The sequence below is a fragment of the Triticum aestivum genome, chromosome 4A (assembly GCF_018294505.1).
Source record: "Triticum aestivum cultivar Chinese Spring chromosome 4A, IWGSC CS RefSeq v2.1, whole genome shotgun sequence".
Taxonomy (NCBI): Eukaryota; Viridiplantae; Streptophyta; class Magnoliopsida; order Poales; family Poaceae; genus Triticum; species Triticum aestivum.
Window position 1 is genome coordinate 748,509,595 of NC_057803.1, and position 18,517 is coordinate 748,528,111.

Consider the following 18,517-nt stretch of genomic DNA (forward strand, 5'->3'; position numbering starts at 1 on the left):
AGCTTCATATTGGGTAGTAACTCAGCAGCAAAAATGTGAAGGCGGCATGCACCAGGATGCAACACGCGCAGAAGGAGCGTGCAAAAAACGAAAGGAGGGAGGGAGGGCCAGGATAAAGAATGTGGTGCTGGCCGGGTGTGAGGCTAATCATCGGATGAAGCTCACGCCTGTCATGGGAATGTGGTGGTGTTGGAGGGAATGAATGCAACATGCCACCTTTCTCGCACAAGCCAAGAATGTATTCTCCTACACACTTCTCCGGTACTACCCCACTTGCTGTTTTCATGCATGGTCTATCACTTCCATTAAAAAAAATTCTTGTAAGAAATATCAGCTTTTATACCTTTTTGGTGCAAGCCAGGAATGGGGTATTCTCCTACACACTTCTCCCAACTGGGCCGGCGTGCATGGTCTATCAGTTAGATTTTTCAAAAGGGAAAAACTTGTGATGAAATCAGCTTTTCCATGGAAAGTTGTCCTCTATTTTATTTCAGAGTTTTTTTATATATAAATCAGAGCAAAAAAAAAACCCTTTGCCATTTACTAGTTTGGCTCACATTTCTCCTCGAATTATTTGGACTCACTTAATTCCCTAAAAACATCATATCTTGAAGCACTTTACCCGCCGACTAGTTTCTAGAATGATAAAAGTGTTGTCCCTACAAGGTTGTTCCACATTATTTGAACAATAAAATCGTATATGCATGCAAATTACGGGGCGAACGTCATACGAGCAATTTTTCGGTTACAGAATATGACTATTCACGATTGGTGCAAAAATAAAGGTAAATAATTCAGTTGTCATAGCACGGGCAGTAAATCGCCATTAAAAAAAAATCACATGCATACATTTCACTGCGTACCCTACGTACATATCTGATACTTTAAAATAATAAATAGGAATTTTGTGCAGATTAAACTGTTGTAATACTTGCAGTTCTATTGGTAATATTTCGCTGCGCATATGGAGAGACCGGGTGCGACAATTCCATTTTGATAGAAATAATGATGGCAATCAACTCTATATGATCAAAGTTTGCGGTATGGATGCCTATCCATATACATGGGGCTCTAGCCATTTGTGGTCTTCATCTTCTCCTACCACTCTACGTATGAACGTACAAACTAATGCTGTAATGCACCTGCCGGCCGGGTAGATCATGAACCATGCATGATCACTAATGATCAGTGTCATACATAGGGACAAGCACATGATTATTTACATCCCCCAGGCTTAAGCTTGACCCACACATTATGCTCTACACATACAGCCTAGGTAGGGCAGGTACGTGGGATGACGATGGGGCTATAGCCAGAGACGACGATGGATGTAATGAGGAGGGACATGAACACTTATCACGCATGAGATTGCTACCTGCATGCCTAGCTTTCTATCTACTCGGCATATATATGAATCATGCAGTTATATTAGACTATTGCTAAAAATGAACATATATAGTACCAACAATTGTCAATGCAGATAGTCGTAGATATTGGAGTCAAGTTAACGATGACATTTCCGAATGTTTTTTTTGTATAAAAGATAATTCGAGACGTTGGTTTCAAACAAAAGATCTAGCTAATTAAGAAAGGGATCTCGATCGCGGTAAAGGCGCGAAAACATCTCTTTCGGTGTGCAGACATGAGATCGCGCGGCGGATCGAGTACTCATCACATGAGTATTTTGAGGGATCGGTCTACGGCAGGCGAAAGCCGTTCTCATCATCATAGGAGTATAAATGTCATTATCTTGCAAAGACTAGACTTACATACCCGATCGAAGTCCTACCCTTCAGATACGCCCCCCCAAATTCTTTTCATACTATGTACTCCCCCGTCCTAAAATACCGAGTTCCGAGATTTAATTTTGTCCATCGGTTAAACCCACAACATACGGGTTGCGTATCCAGTCGGTCGTACCGTTGTAAATTTCTTCAAAGCACATATTCGATGATTCAAATTTTGTGGTATACATACACATAACCTCCACACTGTTGGACTACTGACTGGCGGTGAAAGTCGAACCTCGAAATATACGAGCGCCGTACGGTTTATCGCGAGAGGAAGTGGAATGGCACGAGCTATAGTATCCATCACACTTGGAGGCACTAGGCAGATGGATGGATGGATCAAGCTAGCCACAAACCCTAGAAGAGAGGAGAGGAGCAGTAGCAATTGGCATTGGGCTTTTGGAGGGATATTTTATGAAAAGAAACTGAAAAGGAGGGGAATGATGGCGCGAGGCAACAAGGGTGGACGGGAGGGATTTGTTTGGTGGGTGGTCGGGTCCCTTTCCCTCCCTCCCTCTCTTTCTTTTCTAGCATTGCGTGTGGGCCACAGGGGGTCGCTGTTCTCCTACGTCTTCTTCTTCTCCACCTCGACCCCTTCTCTCACTCACTCGCCACCACCTCCATTGCCCCTCCCTTTCACCCTAGCCAGGCAGCTCGATCCTCCGCGGTTCATCGGATCGATCGCTGCCTAGCTCGGATATTAATCTTGTTACCTTTAGCTGCCTGCCTGTCAACCGATCCATGGCGGCCATAGATTAATCAATCCTTGCGCTAAGCTTTTCCTCCATTTGATCATCCTATCCCGTTCTGCCCCCCATACATTTATCAACCCCGTTCCCGTCCCGTTCCCCCACTCTCTCTCCTCCTCCTCTCCTGCAGCCCTCTTCCTCTCTCTCCTCTCTGCAGCAGCTACCTGCTCAGCAGGATCAAGGGACGGAGGAGGAGGAGGAGGAAGAAGCAGCCAACAATCAGCCAAGAGCTCCGCCGGAGGGTGCATGCAGACCGATCGATCGACTAGGCAGCAGGTATATATGAGCGAGTTTAACCTTGATGATGTTCTTTTTTTGTTCCATGTACTTCTGTGAGGAGCTAGCTAGCTAGATTCATCTCAGCTCTTGTTCTTCTTAGTTGGTCTTGTTGGTCCTTGAGCTTTCTCTGACGTTGTTTGTTATTGTTGTGTTGTACCTGTGCGCGCGCGTGCTCTTCTCTGCGGTCGTCGTTCTCGACATTCTCCTTGGGATCTGAGCCAGACAATGAGTTATTAGGGATCAGAAAGGCAGATCGGAGAGACAAGCCTTGAGACAAAAAGCTCATCCCTGTCTACTAGCTATTGTATTGCTGCTCCCCTAGCTAGCTAGCCAGATCTCTGGGCTTCTTTCTACAAGGTTTCATCACGCATCTCACGACTGATCTCCATTGATCAAACAAAGGTATAAAACCGAACATGTATTTCAGTTGTCCTGAAAAACATGTCTTCCCTGGAACCCTAGATCAACTCTTATCTATATATGATATGATAAGTAGAGATGTTCTGTTCGATCAGTACGTTAAAATTGATCACAGATGCAACATACTCTATATTACTAGCACACTAATATACGCAAGAATTTCATACATTTAATGGATTGCATCTTCTTCAATATGGACTTATCATTTGCAGAAACCTATATGTACATATGAGAGTAAATTTTTGTGTTGACGAGATCCAAGTTCAATCTAGCACACATACATATATGGATATCATTTACATATTTGATTTCAAAACTTGTGTGAGCTACTGGCTTGCTACCACCTTTTATTTTCAGCTCCCCAAATATATATTGTGTTTGTGTGTTTTATTTTCTTGTGGCGGATGGATATATATAGTTTGTCTGTATGTTCTATTTTCTTGTGGAGAATGGATATGATGTGTTTTGTTCTGCTACATAATCTATGCTTGAGATTTCTTTGTGCTGATAAGTATGTACATATACATGTAAATTCTTCTGGAAAGGGATCATATTATCATATATAACACACACTGATAGATGTATATCTTGTAAGTACATGCATGTTGAGATGATGTGTGTGTGCATGTCTACTTTATTTAAACTTGAAATGCTTATAATTAAATGAATAAGGATATATATCAACTTGCACATGACCACGTATATTTGTACTTACAACATTATACATACACATCCATGCACCATGCATGAGTGCTAAATGTATCCTCCAAATAGATCTTACAAACTTAGATCAGATCCAGGCATAAAGCATGCCCACCAGTCAGCTAGCTAGCACATATGATCATAGATGCATGAGCACCTTGACTGGGACCTAAGCTAATACAAGTGCTTATATATTACCCAACTATGTACAAAATAATAAAAGTGCAAATACAAGTAGCACATACATATGTTCACTACACAAGTAGCTAGGTAGAGCAGGGACAAACATACATACATGCATGTATGATGAGATCTACCTTTGAGCAGTAGAAGCTGGGGAACATTTCCACAAGGTGCAATGAGTGATGCCTCTCAGCATGTGTAGTATGCATGCGTCACACAAATGATCATGCTTTCTCCCAGCATTACCACTACTTTTTACCTATCCATTATCACATGCACGCTTCCCACACAAGACACATCTAGGCATGCATGCTTGCCTGCTCGATCTTCATCAAATTCTGTTAAATTAACACAGGCATGCATGCCTACGTGTATAGATGGGCAATATGTTTCCTGATCTGATCTTTTGCTGTCTTCTCTGCACTGCATGCATGCTTCATTTTTACTCACACGCCACAGTTATGTAATTAAGAAGATTTCCATACATTTTGCAGGTGTAGTTATACATCGATCGATTGGACGGACGACATGGGCAGCAACACACAGCCGCAGGTCCCTCCGGGTTTTCGGTTCCATCCGACTGACGAGGAGCTCGTGGACTACTACCTCCGCAAGAAGGTGGCGTCCAGAAGGATCGACCTAAACGTCATCAAGGATGTTGATCTCTACAAGATAGAGCCATGGGATCTCCAAGGTACATACATTACATACACAATTAATTAACGAAGTCCAATTAAATGTACAATGACAACTTTTTTTACATTAAAGTGTACAATGACAACTTAGTGTAGCCTTGACAACATAGTATGTTTTTGCTGATCTTCTATACCATTCATTTGTGTACAGAGAAATGCAGGATAGGGCCTGAGGAGGAGCAGAGCGACTGGTACTTCTTCAGCCACAAGGACAAGAAGTACCCGACGGGGACTCGGACGAACCGCGCGACAGCGGCGGGGTTCTGGAAGGCGACAGGGAGGGACAAGCCCATCTATGCAAAGCACTGCCTGGTTGGCATGAGGAAGACCCTGGTGTATTACAAGGGTAGAGCTCCCAATGGCCAGAAATCCGATTGGATCATGCATGAGTACCGCCTCGAGACCAATGAGAATGGCCCTCCACAGGCAAGCTGTTGCTTCTCCAACTTATATCCATGGATCCTCTGTCCATCTTGACTCACATACATATAAACCTGCAAGCTACTCTATAAATTAATATAGACTAATTAAGTTTGTAAATTTCAGGAGGAAGGGTGGGTAGTATGCAGGGTGTTCAAGAAGAGATTACCCACAACAAGAAGAGATTTAGACCATGATGCACCATGCTGGTACGTCGACGATGATGGGCCCTTCATGCATGACCTCAACTCTCCGATGAGAGGGATGCCGCCTCACCACAGCATGGCGCTGCAAGAACAACACCTCCAGATGCTCAACAGCACCTATAAGAGGGAGCTGAAGCTGCAATACCAAATGCCAAACCACCATCATGTTCTCAACACCATTCCTCACGAGCTAGAGAGCCCTTCTTCCTTCCATTCTCTTTTGGTATCGCCAGACGATCACCAGATCAATGTGCACCATGCCCAGCACCACCATGTTCAACTTATTGACCATGCCGTCGACGACCAAGCTGCCACTGACTGGAGAGTTCTGGACAAGTTCGTCGCGTCTCAGCTTAGTAATGATGCAGCCAAGGGTGTCGATTATGCTCATGAAGGAGACATTCTTCAGCTCAACGAGAAGGCGCAAGAGTTGGTAACTGATTACGCGTCGACCTCAACATCGAGCAGTCAAGTTGATCCATGGAAGTGATGAGCAGCGGCGCCAATCGAATATACTAGCATCCCATCTATAATTATTATATTAAGGAGTTACAATAAGGATGATGATCATATATCAATTATTGGACAGATAAGTATTTTGAGTTACATAACGCCATGTAAATAAGACTATTACATATGCTGTGTGTAGTGTTGTGCTGTTTACGTGCTTCAGGGGCATTGTACTAAATATACAATTACATATCACTGTGTTGCTATATATATGAAATAATATCATGGAGAACATAAAGGCTTCATGAATTATGATTTGTAAAGGGCAACACGGTTCAGTTATGTAATTTTAATCCGTTGGTCTTTCAACGATTTGATAGCGCATATGTACAATTGTGCCAATAAATATATGCTCGAACACCGTACCGACTGCGCTCATTTTTATAACAAGACATTTGTTTCTACATTTGTTGCCCGTTGCTATAATCCTCTTGTCAGAGAACAATTTTTTTTAGCAGACTTAACCATGTACAGACGCTAAGAAGATGTTTATACTCATAGCCTTACATGTTTCTAGTACTTGCATAATAAGAAGTACAAATGACAACGTGAAGATCTTCCAATTAAATTAGCAAAGATTGTTCAGAATAACTAGATAACATAAGACACCAATATTACATTCAAATAAATTAGGCAAAGATGTAAACAATGTAAACACTTACTTAATCTTAATAAGTATGACTAATCATTCTCCCTCTGTGGTCCGAAGGGTGAGCCATCATTCTTATCTATGTGGATGCATGTGAGTATGCATTTAGTTCATCATCAGCTAATTCTTTTACAGAAACAAAGGGCTATGGGATGAAGTGTTTATGATTACATGCGTGCAGTATATTTGATTAAATACCTATAATGGTAGCTAGCTTGCTTGAACAATGTGTGTTCATGAGGATCACCAAGAAAATTATCTAGGTCCCTCGAGTGCATATATTATATGAAGTCTTAACTTGAACAGTTAGTAATGCATGGGCCTGAAATGTCGGTCTCACATGTTCTTCACATTGTTTCACCTAGTTCGATACAGGCTATGTTCTACTCTGCTACGATCATACCTAAATAAATAAATAAACACTTATAGAATAAACATTCTCTATGTCAAAGTCCTGAAATAACTCACAGAATCAACAACGAAATGTAGGTCTCTGCTACGACTCTGGGTACTAGCAAATAACTGACGCCGAAAACATGTAGACATCAGAAAACTTAACATGGCGTCATAGTCGCAGGGAATGAGTAGTCTCAGAGCAGAATAATAACTTAGATCAACAAAGCAGTTTTAAGTTCAATCATAAGAAACATATATGGAGAAGGAAACCGACATGCATGGAAGAACTTCTTCAGATCATGATACAGAACAGTCCGGTTATATGATGCTGGATAGGTCTGCTAGAGAGAAGAAAACTAACTAAACTTGACATCATATATTTGACAGGGATGACCTATATACTTGACATCATATATAAGTGATAATGTCTTCAGATATAGCTCTGCATCGAAGGTAATGTTACCAGAATGACAGGTACCAAAAATCTACTGTCCAACTACTTATCTACATCACAAGCACTTTACGTTAATAGGAACAGGGTAGCTCTACCACTCAGGGAAAACAGTCACTCTTGTTTCATGAGACATTCAAACAGCAACTTACAAAAGGTAAGAAATGGGTTTAAAAAGCAAAGCATATAATCTAGGGCCCTGGGCGAGTCGTATACTGAGCCACAAAGGCGAAGTGTTTTTCGACAAAAAGAGCTACAGGTAAAGGAATGACTTTCTGGAGAAGAATGAAAAGAAAAGGTAAATGTCAATCACAAGCCCGGAGATATTAACCAGGCTAACCAACGACGTGGCAATAAGGGAAGAACAGTAATGCATATACGGAACTCACTTACCACAGATAACACTCTGGTGATTATGGCCCAAGGATGGTGCTGAAGCAGCAAGTAGATGACACAGCATTAGAGACAAGCCAGAAAGCCCGGGATGAGATCGACAGCGACCGCTTACGGCCCCGAGTGCGTGGTACCGGCGAAGCAGGGGATGTATATATGCATGCTTCCCAGCCACTGCTTTAAGGGGATGGCAAACACGCATAAGAGCAGCAATGACATGCATGCCTCCCACCAACTAAGCTTCCGGCTGGCCGGCCGACTGCCTGCTGGCTTATATAGTGCATGCAAGAACGAACCCTATGCTCGACCGCAAGCCATGCACGGACCGCAATCTCGCCTCTCACCACTCAGTGCTGCTCAGCTTGTGCGAAGCAGTCGGCATGATGGAACACATGCATGAAGCGTACTGACCGGAATGTCAGAGGAGAAGAAAGCGCGGCGGGGAACACAATATGATATAATTATGCGCGCGTGTATGAGGTTGAAAAGATGGTGTGGAAAAGGCAGTGACTCGAGAGGATGAGATGAGGCGGGCGGGGCGGGGCGGGAGGGAATAATTAAGCGAGGAGGGAGGGACAGATGGGAGATGGTGATGTTTGTTTGCAGAGGAAGATAAAATGATGCCTGCCTGCGTGAAAGCTCTCATGTGAGGACCCATCATGCACGCAGCTAGCCCTTCTGTTCTATCTTGCTGATTAATCCTGCCTTCTACTATGCTGTTTTCACACTGCATATCTCTCGCGTGCAAAATATAATAGTGTCTGAACAATGATGCACACAAAACAAATAGAAAAGGAATTGAGAAGCTACATGCAACGGAAGGGAAAACGATCCTGGTACTTACATCATTATTGTGCTCATCCCATGTGTATCACGGAATGATGAACGCGGCAGATCCACCATTTGCCAAGATCACCCCGTTTTATTCCTCCTGTCTCGGTAATTAGTTGAAGCACTGAGATCCAAAGGGCAGGCCACCCAGTTCAGATCAAGATGCCATTTTCGCCCCTTGCTGTTGTCCAGCTTGTTTCACATGATTTTCATTTGCCGCGGCGAAACAGCTTTACTGTACATCTGCATAACAACAAAAATGAATGAAACATTGGAATATCTGATTCAAGAGTGATGGATAGAGTAGAACTTAGAAAAAAAAACAAGAGAGACAAAAAGTTCAACTCAATATGTTCTCTACCTGGGGTATGCGGGCCGACCGAAGCCAGAAGAACCAGCAGGCGATCCTTTCCGTATGCCATTAGCTTAGGTTTAGCCTTAACTCCAAACTAGTAATCGCACAGCGCTATGATTGAGCTTATGAGCACATGTTCCCCTCACCTTTGACCAAAGCTTAAGGAAGAAGCTACCAGATTGCAAGCATACTCCATTTCTACTTTTTCCCTGGGTGATGTCAAGCCCTGCATGCCTGCGTGAGTACACATCACATTTCCTATGTGTTTCCTTAGGTGACACACTACAGAAAAAAATATTGAGTAGAGTATATTTAAAAGGTATATACACATATAAATTGCAAATATTGTTTGCTGTTGTCAGGGTTTCTGAAAGCTTCGGTTAAACTGAAATTCAACGGAAGATCAGGTTCTTGGATGGGTCAGTTGCAACAGTACAGGCTGAAATACTATGTCAAGAAAAATCTGTCAGTGTCTCAGTGATTCGGCCAGATCAAAACCAGGCTGCCGAGATCGGGAACGCCAAAACACGCTACCGCCTACGGTGGCAGCAAATGCAACAATAATTGCCATTTGTTCCTTGCCAGGAAATTACCACGGCATGCCTACAAACAGCACCCAGGACCAGGCAGCAAATGCAGTATGCTAATGAGTTGAGCTGGGCATAGACCCAACCACACATGAAGGCCATTGCCCAGCCAGGAGCAAGCAATAATATATACTGCTACTACTACCAAGGCAGGGGCAAAGGAGGCATAAGCATGTGGTGTGGAGCCAACCAGCAAGCAAGGGGACAATGCTTCTTCCTCCAGTGATTGCTGTTTACTCCACCAGGGACCAAACACCCAGAAAAAAAGCAGGGGTGAAGGTCCCAATGGAAAAGGGCTATGTTGAGTTACTTTTAAGCATTGAGCGCAGGTGTTTGTCCCTAAACCCCCCAAGGTTTGCAACTTGCACACTTGCTTTATTGACTTCTCGTGCGTAGTGCTGAACTTATCCAAACCTCAAAGTGGCAAATAAGGTGTGGTTGCATAGCTAGTTGTTTATTTCAGTTGCCTTGCCAAATGCCAAAAGCTGGAATGCATAGCCTTTTCAACTTCAGAAGAAGAATATAGCCAGGAGATATCAGATAATAAAGTAATTAAGAAGCGTCTTCTGAACTAGACGTGCTAAAATTACGGAGTTTCTGCGGAAAAAATATATAAATCCATCAGTATTGCAAAACAGAGTTTTGTTGCAGCTAAATTCATGAACTGCAAGAATTTGCTCAGGTCACTTATCTGCCAAGTTTCTTAAGGCATATCCTGTTGACTGCTAATATAACTGTCAAACTTTACAGCGGTTCTGGTTGTCAAAAGAAGCGAAAAGCTGCAATGTAAATAATTGTGGGAATATATTTTGTCGTCAAGAAAGGCTGCATAAAAAGGAGGCAATAAGCAGCAGGCCAAACAGTTGCTGACATATCAATGTTAAGGTTTTTGCAGCAAGAGTAAAGTATTTCTCAAATTGATCGCAAATTTGGACTTTGGACCAACCTGTAAAAATTCAGTCAGTAGAGAAGGCGAAAGAAATAGAAGAGAAACAGGGGAGCAATGAATCCAACAACAGTTGAAGCGCCGTGCAAGGAGCATGATCAGAACCACCGGCCAACCTCATTTTATCTGTTCCTTTTAGATCATAATAATATGTAAACAGAAACATCATAGAGAAAAGTGAGATATGATGTCGTACCTAACTGTGACTGATAAGGAAGTCAAAGAAAAAGGTGCTGAAAGCCAAATATAAGGCTGCGATAGGCACTAGTTTTTGATACAATGAGGAACTTGTTTTCTTTATGTAATTACATTGCTTACAAGAATTTTTCTATACCAAATCATTAGCAACTACTCCCTCCGTCCCATAATATAAGAGCGTTTTTTACACTAGTGCTAAGAAATATAAGAGGGAGTATTATTTAATATGCTAAGAAATGTTAGCCAGCTTGATTATCTTATAACTGAATTTACAGTACCAATATAGCAATCAAGACATATGAGTAGATCCTTAACCACATATCTGCATTACCTGAAAAATCCAAGATCGAAATGAAGGTGATCATGACTTCTGCTTACGCCTTCATAGTGGGCGCCGCACATCTGAAGCTTTGCACCAATGCAGTTAAAGTATCAGGTTCATATCCTTGTCAAGTCATCTCAGAGTAGCTGCCTAACCTTTCTCTCTTAGGTGCGCTCTTCCTGCAACAGAGGTCATTGAATTTGAACTATGGCGGCACAACAAGTCACGCCCCACATCCCAGAGGGTCCATCGACCACCTTGTGTTGGAACAATCTGGGCAAGCAACAACTGAAAGGACAAGCTCAACAGATAACATTCATCCACCTCATGTCGAAAACTTGAATACAAACAAAACAAACAACCCCCAACAAAGCATGTATCCAATGAAAAAGGAAGCTACATCAAAATTGCTCAGAAACAGCCAGTTGGAGCAGGTAGCAGAGCTTTTCTTCATCATCAAGCTTATTACATTCCGGTAAATGGATACCCCAGGTTTAGTCTGGGCTAAAACGCATGCTGATCCGCGCTTTCAACAAACACGCTTCCCACAGCATGGATGAAAATTCAGTACTTGTTTCGCCAAGCGTGCCAGTTTAGCTTTAGCTGGTACCACAGAGGGGATATGCCATGGACTCCACTGGACAAGCGTGAGTCGAAGACGTTGAATTCGCGGCGCCGCAGGGAGTCCAGAAGGACCTGGGCCGGCACAGCTGGGAGGAGCACAGGGAGCGCCTCTGCTGGCACAGACGCGGCAAGCTCCCGCGCCTTCTGCAGGTGAGCTTCGGCAACAGACGCGACCTTGAAAACTGCGTCCGGGAGCGCATCGCCCATCCTGACCTCTGTCCGGCCACCCTCCCGGGCAAGCAGCCCGCACTCCTCCGCCACACTGGCCGGGATGTATGGTATCTTCCCTTGCTTGCTCACATGGTGGGGCAGCGCCTTGAGCAGCAGCAGCAGCCCACTCGCCTTGCCGATGTGCGAGGCCGCATGATCAGCAACAGTGGACTGTATCCCGCCGGCCTGCAGCGTCATGTACAGGATGGTCGACTGCGTGTCCTCCGCGTACCTCTCCAGCTCCGGGACGTTCTCAGGGATGGCGTCCTCCTCCCGGTTCCCGTCGTTGATCCTGGCCTCCAGCGACCGCTTGAGCCAGTGCTTGCTGACCTTGTGCTCGGAGAGCACCGAGGAGAGCGCGAGCGCGACGGGGTGCTCGACCGTCTTGCCCGCGCAGACCTTGTCGACCACGTCCTTCCACCAGAGCAGGCGCATGAGGCCCTTGCGGGGGTCGGAGACGACGTCCATGGCCTTGGCCGTCTCGACGTTGAAGGCCCGGAAGGTGAACGCCGCCCTGCGCATCGCCGGCGGCAGGTGGAGCAGGCAGAGGTAGTTGTGGTAGTCGTAGCTTCGGACCTGCTGGACGCAGTACGAGAGGGCTGTCCGCAGGCCGCCGCTCGCCACGTTGCCCCTGCTCATGAGGTCTGCTTCGGAGTTGTACAAGATACTGCAGCGAAGAGGAAATGCAGACGATTGTTAGGCCAGATGTATGCAAAGTAAACTGGCAAGCAAAGCATAACAGCCTGATTGTTTTGGACCTAACAGTCTAAGAGAAGATATGATTCACCTAACAAGAAAAGATGTGTAGTGCTAGCCTGAATGAAAACTGCGCAGTGGATCTTGTGAAAATGAGGGGGCTCTACTTGCATTTGAGATCCTGATGAAACTGGGTTCAGTTAGCCCACAATACATTGCAACCAAATTAGAGATGTACACTGGTCTGGAACTGTGCAGTGGGTTCTAGAATTGGCAGTATCCTACATGGTGATGGCAATGTAACTTAGTACCAAGCAAGGTGTCTACTCAGTAACAGAAATGGACTAATTTTGGACTCCCTAATAATCACTAGCAGTAGGTTGAAATAATTCAGTACAGGTAGCACTAGCAGGGGAGCCAAGGTACAGATCCGGTCCGGGCCTTGGCCGAGAGCTGCGGGCCCTGTGCTCTAGTTCTTCTAGGTGCGGCCACCCAAGACGGCGGCGAGGGACGAAAGCGGCGCCCGCGGCAGGGCTCAGAGTGCCGCGCGGTTGGCTGAGGTGGGGAGAAAGGGGGGTGGGGAGCATACCGTGGCGGCGGGGCGGAGAGCGCCGGAGCAGAGCAGATCACGGCCGCCGGAGACGGGTAGCCGGACAGGAAGGAGGAGCAGGACACCGATGGGGATGATGGACTGGATCGTGACCTCTCTGTGGCCTTTCGGGTGGGTCTGATGGGCTCTGCCCACGGGCCTCTCTGCGAGGCCCATTAAGAGGAGGAGCCCCACGTGGCGGGCCGCGCCACCGCGGGGGCGTTATCCTTGGCGCGCCACCCGTTCCGTTCGGTTCCGTTGGCGCGCGACCCACCCACGAGACGGACGATGCTTCTGCTGCGCGCCAGCCCGGCGCCGGCGCCGGCGGTCGCCATCCCGATCTCCTCCTTCTCCGCGGCGTCCGTGCCGTCTTACACCAGTAGGATCCCCATACCATCCTCCTTCTCCACTGTGCCCCGCTGCTCCGTCGGCAACCTCTCGCCGGTCCAGTTCGAGCCCCTCCGCGGCGACGCCGGGGCCGATCCCGCCTTCTTCCAAGCCGGCGCGGCCACCGCCGACGGCGATGAGCAATACCAGCCGCAGGAGCACGGCGGAGGTGAGGATCAGGACGAGGAGGAGGAGAAGAAGGGCGGCATCAACGTGCCGCGCCAGCGCTACATCGCGGTGCCTAAGGCGGCGCTGCTCGACGCCGCCCTCTCCCTCTTCCCCTCCCAGCCCGCCGCCGCCGAGGACTTCAGGCGATTCGCCAGGCCAGTACTCACCTCCCGCGCCCCTCCTCCGCATGTATTGGACCGGCATATTCAGAGCCTTGCTGGTGCGCTGCAGGTGTTTGGACGCGGTCCTGCACGCGGAGCACAAGGAGACGCTCGAGCAGATGCGCGCCTACTACATGCTCCGGGACGACGACCAGGAGCAGGAGGAGAAGGGGCCTGCCCAGGCCTCCGGCGGCAACCAGGCGTCGTCATCGGTGAACGGCAGGGGCTCCGGGCTCTTCGGCATGTCCCAGGACGGAGGCGATGACGACGACGACAGGATGTCGTTTCTCTCCAGAAGCCTGGACTGGAAGACTCTGCTTGGCCTATCCCCGGATCCCGCCCCTGTTTCTCCAACCAGGTAATAAAACACACTCTAAATTTTCCTTGGTTACTCGACCAATTGATTGAAATTGATACTACTCGTACTAACCATAGTTCACTGCTTGTATGATGATGAAAACAAGGGTGGCCTTTGCGACTCACTTCCAGCGCGCCTTCATGAACCTCCTACGCAACGCACAGTTCGAAGAACTCTCCGCGCAGGACCTGCTCCTGACATATTCACTGAACAGCGATTACCTCCTGACGCTGCCGGTTTACGTCGACTGGAAGAAGGCAGCTGAGTCTAATGCCATCATATTCCGGTGAGTTTTAATTTGGCAGCCGGGTTATTTTTGTTATGTACTGCCCATATGGCCACAGATGAAAAATGGGAGGTACAACTAACTCTTGACCTTGGCAGGCGTGGGTATTCGACCGAGAGCCAAAAAGGCCTGCTATTGGTGGAGAAACTTGATTACCTGCAGTCCAAACTGTTGCAGAATATTTTCTTCAGCCTTTCCAAACCCTTGGGGAAACTGGGGAAGTGGACCAATGAGGTCAGTCAATCTTCCCCTCATGACAGTCCATTTGATCACAATTCTAAATGCCTTGCTCACCTCGCATTTGATCGCATTCCTAAGTTACTCATTTAGTCGCACTCTGACTGAAGTCACTTATATATGTACATCGTTGAAGCGAAGTTTTCTACATGGCTAGGAAACGCTGAATACACTGATATTCATGTTAATTTCTCTTGTCTGAACTCATAATGACTGATAGACCTGTTACTTTTATGATTCAGCATGCCCATACCACTCTTAGCTAATTGTATGTGATTATTTTAGTTCATGCCAGGCATTGAAAAAATCAACAGGGAGCCCGGGATTTCAGATCTGGATTGACAAATTGAAGCTCTGGCTGAAAGAGCAAACTTATGCAGAGAATTCACTCTTGTTGATAGAAAACTATTCTAGGGGCAAACTTACGCCAGATCAATTACCAGATGCAGATCTTCCTATTTGGATTGCTGCACAAAGGGCAGTCTCTCGTTATGAAGGATTTCTGTCACCTGTCGGCCCTCGCGGCAGACTCCTAAGGAGAGTGCTTACATGGACAGGATTAATTCCATCTTTGCCAGAAGCAACGCTGAAATCTGATACTGAAACAAAACAATCAGAAGGTTATGTGAGGTTAGATTCTGAGTAGATGCTGGTTTTTGTTTGCTATTCAGGGCGCATCTAACTTTTATATTACCTTTGGCAATTTATTTCCACACTAGTACTACGGAGCCCATGGTTTCACTAAGAACGCCTTAACCATGTGCTTATCGCAAACTTGCACATTCTTTGAAGCCTATTCCACATTCTCATTTTCCTTTGCGTTCATCCTTGCAACTCACCGACACTCCATAAGTACTGCTGTCGCCCTTATTTGTCATTTTTTTGAATATAATCCTTGAAAGAAGTTTGTTATAATCAATATTAAAATTATTGCTTAGTGGGATATATATGAATAATGTGTTGCTTGTTAATTTGTTCTGCTTAGTTCCATACTTGATCATTGAATGTTCATGAATTTTAAGAAGTATATTCTGCTTTCTCTTCAGGCCAAATTTTCTGCCTAGAATTACGCTTGCAAATATATGGGAGCCAGCAAGCAGAGAATCTTGTGACAACAATGTTTGGGAGATAGTGAAAGCTTCTTTTGGCATTCTATTTGCCCAGTCTACTCTGCAGGTATGCTGGGATTTGATTTTTTAACACCCCTTTCTTATCAGTAGGTGATGAATATAAATGTCCATTTATGATTGTGAAATATTCGCCATGTTGTGTGAAAAAGAGAGGGTAGAGTAGTTTGTGTGAAATGGTTGAGCATTATTATAGAACTAGCGTGCACTCTGTAGTCTTACATATGGCCATTAAACACCTTGGATAATGAAGCATAAGAAACAGTATAATAGTAACAAACATATGATGGACACAACCTTTGCCCAAATTACCCGAGACCTATTTTGATTTTGCAGGAAACTAACAATATTCAGATGATTATTTGTTATTATTTTTCTGGTTACTGTGGATGCTCATAAGCTATAGTAATATTAATTTATCAAAATAGTATACAAAGAAGATATATAACTTCAATTTGTTAATTGCCAGGAACCAGCATTCGAAGAACTGATCATACTTTATTCTGATGATTCTGCTCAAAGTAATGAGAAGGAGAGCTCTGAGATGCAGATGCTGCCGCCGCAGTTGAAAATTTACCAGAAAATACCCATCCCAGATCTTCCAGTAAGTGCATCAGTCTCATGGACGCATTTGGTTTACCAACATCTGCAATGCATTGCTCCTAATCCCTATCTATTATGGTTATTAAGATGGAAAAATTGGCCAAAAAACTTCGAATCATATTTCAGTACTGAAGTTGCATCCAAAAGCCTATGCACTATTAAGAATATATTTAGCATCATAGTACTTTCTATTTCGGAAAACACAAGAGAAATGCATATCTTCTGCATTAAGAGAACATTGCCAAATATCATAGTAAGTAACTGCCATATGAACCTTGTTTGCAGGTGGTTTTTCCTCACAAAAAGTTGTCCTTCCGCATCCTTGATACAGTAATTATTCCCTCTTGAACTCTTTTTCTTTCTCTTTTCTTCTTCCCGCATTCTGGTTTGCTGATACTGTTTTCCTTCAAAAATACAGGTAAGGCTGGATATAGCTACAGTAATAGGATTGTTGGCATATGTTGTCAACTACAAATTCGAGAGTTTAGCCTCATCGCCGTAAGTATGTAATTTGCATCAGTGTTATTATGGAATTCTTTCTTATTTTCACAAAACAAGTAACATTGTTTGCATTTCTTCCATGGTGTGTAATGCAGGTCAGCTTTCCTTCTTGATCTAGCTGCTTTTACTGCACTTGCAATATTGGTGTTCCGTGTTACGCTGGGCTACAAACAGACTAGGGATAGATACCAGGTGGATCATTTATGTTGCTCTATATTTTGATAATAACGAAAATTTATATGGTTCAGTTTGCAAATGGTAGTTTATTTGACATCAATACCTCTTCTCCAGCTTCTTGTCAATAAGACGCTCTATGAGAAGACATTAGCAAGTGGCTTTGGTTCAGTTTACTTTCTTCTAGATGCTTCCGAGCAACAGCAGGTAACACATTCAGTGCACAGTCAAAACAATATTTTTTTGTGCATTTCCCTCAGTTGAGTAAGGAAACTTCCTCGCCATCTCTTTTCGTACAGTATAAGGAAGCACTATTGGCATATGCTATGTTACTCAGCAGAAATAAGTATCAGGTATGTGTTGCTGCTTTTAGTACTTGAGACTTGTCACATTTATTTACAGAATCCTTGGCCTGATTCAATCCGTGCAGGTGTCTTCTCGCACAAGCGTCAGAGATATGTGCGAGCAGTTTATGTATGAGAAATTTAATGCGAAGGTGGGGAGTCGACACCTTCTATCCATGTATTCTTGGATTGTCGTGAAATCGTCAAGTGAACTTCTAATTTTCCTTGTAGATTGAAATGCCTATCGACAAAGCTATGGAGACGCTGCTGCGGTTGGGTCTGGTGGTTGAGCTGTCAACTAATGGCAGCAGCTCCTCCGTAATAGCTCTTCCATGTCCAGACGCTTATGAGATCCTCAAAGGCCGCTGGGATAGTCTGCTGGAACATAAGACATAACAAGGTTAGTAAACGTTGATGAACTCTAAGCATAGCATAGCTCTTCGGCAGAGGTGTAGTAACCAAGTAAAGGATTGTGTGATGGAGAATGCTCTTTGAAGTGGAAGGGCTTTGCCTAAGATCCATGCTGTATGTTTTGCAGGGTGATGAAACCTCGCTATCAAGTTTTGTTTGTACAGCGGAGACCGAAATTACAGTGTAGTCAAGTGTGATAGCTGATGGGAACTGCTGCTGATTTTGCTTGATCTCTCTATGGTGTACACTGGAGAAGTTGAAGGAAAAATACACTACCGAATTTCCAAAAAGAATAGATGCTTCTGGATTTCGAATCTTGAGCGCCAACGAAGAATGGCAGTTGTTGATAGACAAATATGATATTTTTCTCTCTCTCCAAGTCATGTGAGAATTTCTAGTATCTGAATTTGTGCATAAGCTCAGTCCAAGATTTGTATATATTTATTCAGAAAATGTTCAGCGTGTCGTATAGGCCACAAAGGGGGATTAACTGAGAATTACGCAAGTTTTTTGCCAGGTGATAGATAATCTTGTTCCTTTTTTCTCTGTTGAGAAGACA

At 44.7% G+C, this 18,517-nt stretch overlaps 3 protein-coding genes across 3 annotated transcripts; 2 read left to right on the plus strand and 1 right to left on the minus strand.

Annotated features, from left to right (window-relative positions):
• The first annotated feature begins 2,406 nt into the window (after window positions 1-2,406).
• Window positions 2,407-6,217, plus strand: LOC123088591 (NAC domain-containing protein 7). Its single transcript, XM_044510811.1, has 5 exons — window positions 2,407-2,815; window positions 3,041-3,220; window positions 4,618-4,817; window positions 4,970-5,244; window positions 5,365-6,217. The coding sequence occupies exons 3-5, from the start codon at window positions 4,652-4,654 to the stop codon at window positions 5,932-5,934; spliced, it is 1,011 nt and encodes a 336-aa protein (XP_044366746.1). The 5' UTR covers window positions 2,407-2,815; window positions 3,041-3,220; window positions 4,618-4,651; the 3' UTR covers window positions 5,935-6,217.
• A 5,154-nt stretch (window positions 6,218-11,371) lies between these two features.
• Window positions 11,372-13,357, minus strand: LOC123088593 (NADH dehydrogenase (ubiquinone) complex I, assembly factor 6). Its single transcript, XM_044510813.1, has 2 exons — window positions 13,202-13,357; window positions 11,372-12,583 (listed from the first exon to the last, which is right to left on the minus strand). Exon 2 carries the CDS (start codon window positions 12,553-12,555, stop codon window positions 11,647-11,649), a length of 909 nt encoding a protein of 302 aa, XP_044366748.1. The 5' UTR covers window positions 12,556-12,583; window positions 13,202-13,357; the 3' UTR covers window positions 11,372-11,646.
• A 98-nt stretch (window positions 13,358-13,455) lies between these two features.
• LOC123088592 (uncharacterized) lies at window positions 13,456-18,517 on the plus strand. The gene is made up of 15 exons (XM_044510812.1): window positions 13,456-13,911; window positions 13,988-14,275; window positions 14,382-14,561; window positions 14,660-14,795; window positions 15,094-15,428; window positions 15,845-15,974; window positions 16,395-16,529; window positions 16,814-16,858; window positions 16,947-17,026; window positions 17,125-17,221; window positions 17,321-17,410; window positions 17,503-17,556; window positions 17,634-17,699; window positions 17,779-17,947; window positions 18,086-18,517. The coding sequence occupies exons 1-14, from the start codon at window positions 13,490-13,492 to the stop codon at window positions 17,941-17,943; spliced, it is 2,223 nt and encodes a 740-aa protein (XP_044366747.1). The 5' UTR covers window positions 13,456-13,489; the 3' UTR covers window positions 17,944-17,947; window positions 18,086-18,517.